Consider the following 12,360-nt stretch of genomic DNA (forward strand, 5'->3'; position numbering starts at 1 on the left):
TTTGCTAAAAAAGGTTAACCAAGCACTCTTCTGGGTCTTTCTACAGTGCTGCCTGCCATCCAGCCAGCAATTGACAGTATGCAGCCTTTGGCCCAGCCAGTGTGGCTCAGTGGTTGAGTGTCAAGCCACACACCAAGAAGTCGCCGGTTCGATTCCTAGTCAGGGTACATGCCCAGGTTGTGGGCCTGATCCCCAGTGCGGGGCATGCAGGAGGTGGCCAACCAATGCTCTTTCCCATCAATGTTTCTATCTCTCTTCCCCTCTCCCTTCCTCTCTCTCTAAAAATCAAAAAGAAAAAAATTTAAAAAACAATTAACAACAGTATGCAGGCTTTGAATATTGATTTTTGTATAGCTTTGGTGGGGAAATGTGCAAGACGAGCCTAATTCCCTTTGGCATAAGTAAATCGCTCATAGGTACTTAAGCGATTAGAAAGACATAATAATACATTTGATAAACTAGAGCAACTAGTGTATCTCTAATAAAAACTCTAAATTTAACTTGTTATTCCTGTGAAATAATATATATACCCAGACCTTTTATGGGATAGAAGAGAAAGGTAAAGAGAGAAAAATACGTGTGGCTATAAGGGAAACTGCAAGAGCAGGAAGTGTATGTGAGGGTGGAAGGTTATCTAGAGAGAAGGAGCCCAGAGATAGAGAAGAGAACAGAGAAGGAAAGTTGAAGGTGGAAAGCAAAAAAGGAAGAAGCAAGGAAGCAGAAGAGGGAGGAGGAGAGAGGGAAGAATTACCAGGAGGCAAAGAGAATGAAGAGGTAGAGAGAGGCAGAAAGACAGACATGAAGTTGGAAAAGAAGGCACCAGTAAATACACTAGAATTAGGAAATGTCCAACCCATTCCTCTGCTCTTCCTGCATCTTCAGCTCCTCGTTTTCTACTTATATCAAAGGCTTATTCTTGATAAATAATAAATTAGCCTTAACATTACACTGGAAATGGACATACAGCATATTGCATATATACAAATGCACACACACATAATATATAACCAACTGTATCTAATGACTGCTTTATATCATTATATCTAAGGGAACTGAACTTGCATTGCTGTACTACTTCTGTTAGTACCCTACTAAGTTTAAGTACTGAGAAAATATAAAATGTGATTCTCCTAGTCAGCAATATGTTCTATTTTTCCTTTCATTAAGAACACAATAATAAAGATTTTCTTTTGCCCTGGCCGGTTTGGCTCAGCGGTTAGAGTGTCGGCCTGCGGTCCTGAGAGACCCGGGTTCGGTTCCCACTAAGGGCGCGTACCTTGGTTGCAGTTTGTCCCCGGCCCTGGTCGGTTGTGCAGGTGGCAGCCACTCGATGTGTTCCTTTCACATCGATGTTTCTCTCTCTCTCTCTCTGTTCCTCTCTCTCCCTCCCACTCTACCTGAACAAAAAATGGAAAAATGTCCTCGGGTGAGGATAAAAAAAAAAAAAGATTTTCTTTTATAATCAGTTTAAAGAGAAATTAGAAAATTACTCGATATAATTACATATAATTACTTGATATGTCTAATTTTAATGAAATGTACACTAAAATTCTGTTTCCCATTCGTCCTCCATTTTTCTCCCATCAGTAATTTATAAAACAGATTTTCCCTTAGGTAAGCTAGCTATAAGCAACAGATAGCTCCAACTCTGATTCCTTATTAAAAAGGAAAGAATAAAGAAGAGGTCTTCAATGCATTTATTTACATTTAGCAAAAAATAAATCATTCATTTGCCATCAACTACTTTTTTGATATTACCAGAATATGCAGCAGTCTTCTGAGGAAAAAAAAATTAGACCCTAAACTATAAACTTTCACACCATTCACTTTTTTAAGTAGATAAATATGGAGAAAGGTTATGTGCATGAATCTGTATTTCAGGTGGTAAGAAGATTAGATACAAACAGAAAATGAAAGGACTATAAACAGGAATACCCTCCAGAAAAAAATACAACTGAGTAAAATAACAGGACATTTTAATTAGCAATTAGAGTCAAAATAAAAATGAAAGTGACATAAATATTTACTTATTCATTTATATCTTGCCTACTGGTCATTTCAGCTGACCCAAACCTTATCAAGCACCTTCATAGTTAAGAAAATAAGATAAATAATTGGGTTCCATCTAAATTTATCTTACCGGCATAAATGGCAGGCTTTTAAACTAGCAATTGGCCAACCACAAATTGATGAATAGTTATGATTATCTGGTAGCATAGCACACTGTGCACCAATTTCTAGCAGAATGAAATGTTATAGTCATAAACTTCTATGATTCTATTTCACTGCTTTCTGTAATAGCTGTTGATTTAAACTCTCAGCTGAAATGCCACACTTAATCAGGATTTCAGCAAGAAAAGAACTAATGTTCTTTAATAATGTTCAAAGCATTAATTACTATTTTTAAAAAACGGTTACTAACCTTGCTGAAGAGGCTGAGTGTTTGTACTGGGATTCTGACTGACAGGCTGGGTTGAGCTACTGGCTGTTGTGGCAGTAACAAGTCGGACATAATGAAACTTGCTTCCAGGCACTTGGATCTGCTGGACATTGGGAGCAGTTGCCAGAGGAATAATTGTCTTAAATTGTGATGTGCTCACACCTCCAACAGTGATGGTCTGCACAGTTGATTTTACTGCCTATTAAACAATACAACATGGCTATTATTAATCTGGTATTCAACTTTCCTACATCTTTTAAGACAATTGCTCAAGTAAAAGTATGTTCCTGTATTTCATCAAAAGCCGTTGAAAGGACCAACCTGTTCAAAGAGAAATGAAAATAGTAATGAATACATACAGAAGTGGAATCACAATCAATGAGTTGTCTTCCATTTCTAGTAGCTAACTTCCTTGATAATCCAGGTTAGATGACTTGCTATGAAGACATTATTTTTTAAATTACAAAAACTTATACATAATTTTGTTAATATGAGGTAAAACTGATAAGAAAAAGATTATTTTAAAACTCTGAGAATTAAGCCTCATATTCAACACAAAGAATAAAAGGATACAGATATTTGGCTTTATCACTACCCACCAAATTAACTATGACAAATTTCATTTTCCTGTGTTTTAAAGGAGAAAGAAACCCAAAAGAAAAGCCCTCTTTAAGTCTAGTCATTTGACTTAGAACACTCCACAGATACAAATGTACCCATTAACACATGGGTAGAAGACCAAATTTAGTCCAGAATCACACCAACTTTGGTTGTCTAGGGAAACTAATTTTGGATGATTCAGATCTGAGTCAATATAATAATTTTTAATTTTCTCCTTCAGTCCAACAAAAAGCAATGGGACTTCCTAAAAAGCTAAATGAAACATCAGAGGCAGAATAGAACAAACATCTTTTAAGTTTTTCCAATCACTGTTTAATCAATGTATAACCAGATCCAATTCCAAAGCCATAACAGTCAGTGAGTTCAATGAAAATATAAAGTTTAAGGGATAAAATCTGTACATATGGAAGTTACTAAAAAATTAAGCAACCTGTAAGACAAATATATACAACGGTGTAAGACATAGTCTATCCTTGCTATGTCAGCTCAAAATGGGGAAACAAATACTATCTTTTTTTTTTTCCAGTTATGTTTCTGCATGTTTTTTTTCCCCTTCATTCATCTATACTTTATTGTTGGCATCAATAGACTATTTTTTAGAACAGTTTTAGACTTACAGAAATATTGCAAAGAAGGTAGAGTTATCATTTTTCCCATACCCAGTTTCCCCTATTAGTTATATCTTTTATTACTTTGATACATTTGTTAAAATTAATGAACCAAAATTGTTACATTGTTATCAACCAAAGTTAACATTTAATTTTTTTAAATTTATTTATTTTTGTTACAGATGTTTCTCCTTTTCCCCCATTGACACCCTCCTCCCCCTCCCTCCCCGCCCTGTCCTCAGCTTTGTTGTCCATGTCCATTGGTTATGTGTACATGCATATAAGTTCTGTGGTTTATCTTTCCTCCCCCCACCCCTTTTTCTGGGGATTGTCAGTCTGTTCCCTACACTTCCACGTCTCTGGGACTACCCTGTTCTTCGGACTGTTATGTTCATTATATTCCACAAATAAGTGAGATCACATGATACTTGTCTTTCTCTGCTTGGCTTGTTTCGCTTAGGATAATACTTCCAGGTCCCTCCAAGTCATCTCAAAGAATAAGAGATCTTTCTTTCTTACAGCTGCATAGTACTCCATTGTGTATATGTACCACTGCTTTTTTATCCATTCATCTACTGATGGACACTTGGGCTGTTTCCAGATCTTAGCTATTGTAAATAGTGCTGCTATGAACATTGGGGTACATACATTCTTTCTCATTGGTGTTTCAGGCTTCTTAGGGTATATTCCTAGAAGTGGGATCACTGGGTCATATGGCAATTCAATTTTTAATTTTTTGAGGTAACACCATAGTGTTTTCCATAGTAGCTGCCCCAGTGTGCATTCCCACCAGCAGTGTATTAGAGTCCCCTTTTTTCCACACCCTCGCCAACACTTGTTGTTTGATGCTTTGTTGATGGTGGCCATTCTGACATATGTGAGGTGATACCTCATTGTTGTTTTAATTTGCATCTCTCTGATGATCAGTGATGTTGAGCATTTCTTCATATGTCTCTTGGCCATTTGTATGTCCAGTTTGGAGAGGTGTCTATTTAGTTCCTCTGCCCATTTTTTAATTGGGTTCTTTGTCTTCCTTTTGTTGAGCTGTATGAGCACTCTATATACTTTGGAAATTAACCCCTTATCTGATAAATCATTGTCAATTATGCTCTCCCATACAGTAGGTTGCCTTTCCATTTTGGTGGTTACTTCTTTTGCTGTGCAGAAGCTTTTTAGTTTGATGCAGTCCCATGTGTTCATTTTTTCCTTTGTTTCACTTGCCTTAGGCTTTGTATCAGTAAAAATTCTGCTGTGTGTGATGTCTGAAATTTTGTTGCCTACATTTTCTTCTAGGATTTTTATGGATTCATGAGTCACACTTAAGTCTTTTATCCATTTTAAAAATATGGAACACTTCACGAATTTGCATGTCATCCTTGCGCAGGGGCCATGCTAATCTTCTCTGTATCGTTCCAATTTTAGCTTATGTGCTGCCGAAGCGAGCACAACAAATACTATCTTAAGAAACAAGGTACCTCAAACATAAAAGTTAAGTGTACTGGTAACTTAATATGTATACAGGACATTACTTAAAAAAATTTTTTTAAAGATAGCATTTTAAAAAAATCGCTGCCTTTTCATTTACTTATTTTTTAAAATATGTTTTTATTGATTTTTTAAGAGAGAGAGAGAAACATCCACCAGCTGCCTCCTGCTACCCTCTACTGGGGACTAAGCCTACAACTTGGGCATCTGTCCAGACCAGAAATCGAACTGGCAACTTTTCAGTGCATGGGACGATGCCCAAACAATTGAGCCACACCTGCCATACCGGGAGGTTCGATTCCTGGTCAGGGCACATGTCCAAGTTTTGTGCTCGATCCCCAGGATGGGGCATGTAGGAGGCAGCTAATGGATATTTTGCTTTCACATCAATGTTTCTCTTTCTCTCCTTCTCCCTCCCTCTCTGAAAGATGAATAAAAATATAAAATAATAATAATAATAATGATAATTTTAGACTCACAGGAAGTTAGAAAACCAGAAAGAGACTTTACTTTGGGTGGTGAGCACATAATGCAATATACAGATGATGTGTTATTGAATTGTACACTTGAAACCTGTGTAGTTTTATTAACCAATGTCACCCCAATAAATTCAATTTTTAAAAGAAGTATTATAAAGGGTGGGATCAGGAGGAGGGTGTCAATGGGGGAAAAAGGAGAAACATCTATAACAAAAATAAATTAATAAAAATTGCAAAAAGTATTATATATATTGACTATAATGTGAGATTACTCTACACTGTGATCTGAATACACTAGTGAATTTTTAAAATTTATATAAAATATAATTAAAGAAAGCCCTCAGTGAAGATACAAAAAAAAATTAGAAAACTAATAGAGTTCCCCATGCATGCTTCCCCAGTTGAATAACATCTTACAAAGCCATAAAACATTATCGAACAAGGAAATTTGACATGTGGTATAACATTATTGATTAAACTACAAAACAGACCTTATTCAGATATCACCAGTTTTTATACCCACTTTTTGGGATTTATACAACAAGTGTATAGATTCGTGTAACCAACATCAAGATATAAAAGTGTTCCATCACCGCAAAGAAACTTGCACTACCCTTTATAGTCACACTCTCAGCTCTCAACACTAACACTTGGCAACCACTGATTAAATGGCATTTTTCTTAACTCCTAAAATATTAAGTGACATAAAAGTTACTGGTTTTGCAAAAGCATTCCAATATTTAATTGCTTTGATAATTTACAACTTGGTCCCTTCCTGGAAGTACAGCGGCCTGGGAAGTACGGTGCCTCTCTGAACATATGTTACCAGAAAAAGTCTGTGGGCATTCAATAAAAATTTTCAGTTATTGCTATTTCCTGATTAAAATTCTTGACAGCTGAGTTAAAAAGCAACTATCTTAATTTAAATGCAAAATAGCTACATTTAATTAACATGTATTAGTGGCTGCCCTGAAAAACTGACTTGAAAGATTTTTTTCTAGTTGTACAAGCCATTTCTAGTTACAGATTAACATAATTATATACTTAACATAAATTTCTTTGATCATTTTCCAATAATCATATGCCAAAAATCCTTGCTAAAATGAAGATTTAAAAAAAAACTCTTTTTGTTCTAAAAATGAGGATTCTTTTTTTTTTTGTCCTCACTTGAGGACATTTTTCCATTTTTTGTTCAGACAGACTAGGAAGAAGAGAGAGGTAGAGAGAGAGAAACATCGTCGTGAAAGGGACACATCAAGTGGCTGCCTCCCACAGGACCAACCAGACCAGAGACAAACCGCAACTGAGGTACGTGCCCTTAGTGGGAACCGAACCCAGGCCTCTCTGGACCGCAGGCCGATACTCCAACCGCTGAGCTAAACCAGCCAGGGCGAAAATAAGGATTCTTATTTTACCTGGTGATGTTGGAGACATATATATATGGCTCAACTAATATCCAACAACACTAAATCTGTCGGGTTCCATATTAATATCCCTGCTTCCCCCCCATCCCCCGCCTTTTGTACAATTTGCAATTTGGTTCTGTTTGTCTCAGTCTTGCATGTATTCTGGCTAGCAAACTAATGCGTCATTATACCTTTGCTTCTTTATTCCTTTATACGTGGAAGAACATTACTATTAAATGAAATCTGAATAGTGCTTTGGGACATATGCACAAATTATGCTGTTGGTGATTACCGAAAGGAAAGGGGGGTGGTAGACATAAAAAAGGATAAATGGGGGATAAATGGTGATGAAAGGAGACTTGACTTGGGGTGGTGAACACACAATACAATATACAAATGGTGTATTATATAACTATACACCCGAAACCTATATAATTTTATTAGGCAATGTCACCCCAATATATTCAATAAAAATAAAATAAAAAAAAGATAGCATTTGCTTAATCTACTGCAAATTCAGAGTAACTGTTTCCTTAATGCTGGTTGGGTAGTGTTTACTATAGTGTGTTTGTTTCACTGAACATTAGCTCTTCAGGATTAGACATTGCATGAAATAGCCTACCTTTGTCAAATCAATTGATAATATCCTAAGGTAAACAAAGGTGAGCAAAGGCCTTTGCTACAGGACTTCTCAAATCCTTTAATATGTTAATACGTATTATAAATGTCCTAGAAGGATATGGTAAATGGTGTTTCCCAAACTTATTTATAAACAGCAGCATTTTGTGGGGGAATGTCTTTCTTTTTGTAAATTTATACATAATATATAGGTGCCAAGAGAAGGGCAGATAGTATCATGTAAAGACACCCTACAGGAAATACTTTTTCACATAAGTTATAATGAAGACTAGATCAGAAATAATTAATCCTAAGCAACCAGAATCATAAAAGTCATATGTGTGAAATCTCTTAAAGTAGCAATTCATATGCATTTCTATCTAGAATATGACTTAGGACTCAGATTTTTTTTTTTAATTTTTTTTTTTTTTTTTAATCTTCACCTGAGGACATTTTTGCATCTATCTTCAGACAGAGCAGGAGGAAGAGAGGAAGAGAGAGAAACATCCACTGGTTGCCACCCACATGACCCCAACCAGGGCCGGGGACAAACTACAACGGAACTCAGGACCCTCCGGTCCAAGGGCTGACTCTCTAACCGCTAAGCCAAACTGGCCAGGGCAATGTTTTTTCTTTATTGATTTTTAGAGAGAGAGGAAGGGAGAGGGAGAGAGATATAGAAACATCGATGAGAAAGAACATCAAGTGGCTGCTTCCTGCATGCCCCTCAATGGGGATCAGGCCCACAACCTGGGCATGTGCCCTGACCAGGAATCGAACTGGCGACCTCTTGGTGCATGCATGGGTTGATGCTCAACCACTGAGCCACACCAGCCAGGCAAGACTCAGATTTGAATCTATATAACTGGCAGCTAATTTTATAAGGAAAGAGCTTGTTTTTCTTTTTTTTTTCTTTTTTTTTAATTGAAATATAATTGGCAAAACATTGTATTAGTTTTAGGTATACAATATAATGATAATATATGTATATGTGTATATGTTTCAAATTGATTATCATAAGTTTAGTTGACATTCATTACTGTACATAATTACAAATTATTTTTTTCTTGTGATAAGAATTTTAAGAAATCTACTCAGCAGCTTCCAAATATACAATACAGTATTATTTTTTAGTATTTATTTTATTTACTTTTGAGTGTCTGCATACTTTTCACAATACTGTATTAACTATAGTCACCATGCTCTACATTACATCCCCAGAATTTACTTATCTTATAATTGGAGGTTTGTACCTTTTGACCACCTTCACACATTTTGCTCACACCCAGCCTCTGGCAACCACCAATCTGTTCTCTGTATCTCTGAGTTCATATTAATTTTTTTAGATTCCACTATAAGTGAGATCATATAGTATTTGTCTTTCTTTTTTTAAAAAATATTTTTTTTCCTTTATTGATTTTAAAGAGAGAGGAAGTGAGAGGAAGAGAGATAGAAACATAGATGAGAGAAAACATTAATTGGCTGCCTCCTTCATGCTCCCCACTGGGGATCGGGCCCACAACCTGGGCATGTGCCCTGACTGGAGATCAAACTGGAGACCTCTTGGTGCATGGGTCAATGCCCAACCACTCAGCCACACCAGCTGGACTACTTGTCTTTCTTTATCTCAGTTATTGCATTTAGCATAATGTCCTCTCAAGGTCTGTCCATGTTGTCATAAATGGCAAGATTTCATTAATTTTATTTTAATTTATTTATGGTTAATCCTTACCCGAGGATATTTTTCCATTGATTTTTTAGGTATAGTGAAAGGGAGGAAGGGAGTGAGGGGGAGAGAGAGAGAGAGAGAGAAACATCGATGTGAGAGAAACACATTAATTGGCTGCCTCTTTTAGGGCTGGGGATCTAACCTGCAACTCAGGTACATGCCCTTGACCAAGAACTGAACCCTTGACCCTTCGGTACAAGGTTGGGCCCTCTCACAACATCATATATGAAAATTACCTCAAAAAAGATCCACAACCTAAATGTAAGACCTAAAACTAGAAAAATTCTTAAAAGAAAATATAGAGTGAAGCTTCATGACGTTGACTTTGGCAATGACACCAAAGGCACAGGCAATAAAAAATAAAATAAAATAAAATAAAATTTAAGAAATTAGATTTCATGAACATTTAAAACTTTTGCACTTCGTCCTGACCTACTTGGCTCAGCGGTTAGAGTGTTGGCCCACGGACCAGAGAGTCCCGGGTTTGGTTCCGCTAAGGGCAAATACCTCGGTTGCAGTTTGTCTCCGGTCCTGGTTGGGTCATGTGGGTGGCAACCAGTCGATGTGTCTCTCTCACATCGATATTTCTCTCTCTCTCTTCCTCCCTTATGTCCTCCCTCTCTATCTGAAGATAAATGCAAATATGTCCTCGGGTGAGGATAAAAATAAATTTTAAAAAATCAAACGTTTGCGCCTCAAAGGACACTGTCAACAGAGTAAAACAGCAACTCATGGAATGGCAGAAAATATTTACAAATCATATATTTCATGAGGGATTAAGACCCAGAGTATATAGATAACTTCTAAAACACACACAAATCAATTTAAAAAACGGACAAAGGACTTTAATAGATATTTCTAAAAAGTAGATATGCAATGGCCAATAAACACATGAAAAGAGACACAAACATCACTAATTATCAGGAAAATGCAAATCAAAACTACAGTGAGATACCACCTCACACCCATTAGGATGGCTACTATAAAAAAATTATTAGCAAGAATATGGAGATATTAGAACTCTTGTGCATTGTTGGTAGAAATGTAAAATAGTACGGCCATTTGATTCCTCAAAAAATTAAATAGAGCATTATTATATGATCCAGAAATTCCACTTCTGGGTATACACTCAAAAGTATTAAAAGCAGGTTCCCCAAGAGGTATTGGTATACCCATGTTCATATCAGCATTATCACAAGCTGAAATGTGCAAGCAACCCAAGTATCATCCATAGACAAATGAATATGCATACAATGAAATATTATTCAGCCTTAAAAAGGAAGGACATTCTGACATGTGGTACACTGCTGGTGATCCCTCAGGACACTATCCCAAGTGCAATAAGCAAGTCACAAAAGGACATATACTGTGTAATTCCACTAATATGAGGTACTTAGAGACAGAAAGTAGACTGGTTGTTGCCACGGGCTGGAAGGAGCACAGTGGGGAGTTATATGTAATGGGTATAGAGTTTCAGCTTTCCAATATGGAAAGAGTTCTGGGCATGGATGATAGAGATGACTGCAGAACAATACAGAAGCACTTAATACCATTAAACTGTATACTTAAAAATGGTTATAGGTTATAAACCTTGCAAGATGGTTTATGAAAATCAGTTACGATTAAAATGATATAGAATCTATTATTAATTTAACCATTTCATAAAGTTTAAAAAACAAAAATAAATCTATCTGTTCTTATACTTAATTAGTAACAAAAAAAAACTTTTATATAAAATAAATAATATAAAACCAAATAATTTTTAATTGATCTGTTTTTTTAGAGAGAGAAAATAAGCTAAAGAGAAACAATGATTTGTTGTTCCACTTATTTATGCATTCATCAGTTGATTCTTACATGTGCCCTGACCAGGGATTGAACCTACAACCTTGGTATATCAGGATGATGCTCTACCCAACTGAACTACCCAGCCAAGGCACCAAATAATGATTTTTTAAAATAGCCCTGGCCAGTTTGGCTCAGAAGTTAGAGCATCAGCCCGCGGTCCAGAGCAATCCAGGTTCGGTTCCCGCTAAGGACACGTACCTGGGTTTGTCCCCAGCCCTGGTTGGGTCATGCGGGTGGCGGCCACTCGATGTGTCCCTTTCACATTGATGTTTCTCTCTCTTTCTTTCTCTCTCTCCTTCTCACTCTATCTGAACAAAAAATGGAAAAATGTCCTCGGGTAAGGATTAAAAAAAAAAAAAAAAAAAGAATGAATAGGCCCAACTGGTGTGGCTCAGAGGTTGAGCATCAACCCATGCACCAAAATGTTACTGGTTCAATTCCCAGTCAGGGCACACGCCCAGGTTGTGGGCCCGATCCCCAGTGGGGGACACACAGGAGGCAGCCAATTGATGTTCTCTCTCATCGATGTTTCTCTCTCTCCCTCTCTCTCTCTCTCTAAAATCAATTTAAAAAAAATTAAAAATAAGTAAATAAAATGGATGAATAGTTTAAAATACTGAAGTAAAGAAAACTTGTATAAACACAGCTCAAAAATTCAAATTCATACATAAAGACACTACACAATATTTTGAATAATGTATGCAAAATTTCTGCCAAAAAATAAGACAAAGTTAACTGGGGAAAATGTTTGTAACCACATTCATAAGAAAGGATTAATTACCTTAATATGCTGTGGACTTTTTTTATAGTTCACGAGACAAAAAAGACAAACCACTTACTGGGCATCAGAGTTCACAGAAGAGGAGTCCAGAAGACACAAAGATATGAATACATTTTTGAAATATCAATCTACATGCAATCTTTTAATCAGTTAAATTGGCAAAAACTAAAAATGACTGATTAGCCCTGGCCGGTTTGGCTCAGCGGTTAAAGCGTCCGCCTGAGGTCCGGAGAGACCCGGGTTCGGTTCCCGCTAAGGGCATATACCTCGGTTGCAGTTTGTCCCCGGCCCTGGTTGGTCGTGCGGGTGGCAGCCACTCGATGTGTCCCTTTCACATCGATGTTT

The 12,360-nt window shown here is 36.7% G+C and overlaps 1 protein-coding gene and 1 non-coding gene across 7 annotated transcripts in view; both read right to left on the bottom strand.

Annotated features, from left to right (window-relative positions):
* Positions 1 to 12,360, bottom strand: part of LIN54 (lin-54 DREAM MuvB core complex component) — an 81,639-nt gene that overhangs the window by 28,667 nt on the left and 40,612 nt on the right. For all 6 annotated transcript variants that reach the window (XR_004959302.1, XM_036259435.1, XM_036259472.1 and 3 more), the window contains one exon: positions 2,423 to 2,639. Coding sequence is in view for 5 of the 6 variants with exons in the window: in XM_036259435.1 (XP_036115328.1) it covers positions 2,423 to 2,639 (217 nt within the window). In the remaining variant the exon portion in view is untranslated. The remainder of the gene's footprint in view (positions 1 to 2,422; positions 2,640 to 12,360) is intronic.
* On the bottom strand, positions 5,009 to 5,115 carry LOC118621086. Its single transcript, XR_004957619.1, has one exon. It is a non-coding gene; the product is annotated as a U6 spliceosomal RNA (small nuclear RNA).

This window comes from Molossus molossus, unplaced genomic scaffold (assembly GCF_014108415.1).
Source record: "Molossus molossus isolate mMolMol1 unplaced genomic scaffold, mMolMol1.p scaffold_m16_p_1, whole genome shotgun sequence".
Taxonomy (NCBI): Eukaryota; Metazoa; Chordata; class Mammalia; order Chiroptera; family Molossidae; genus Molossus; species Molossus molossus.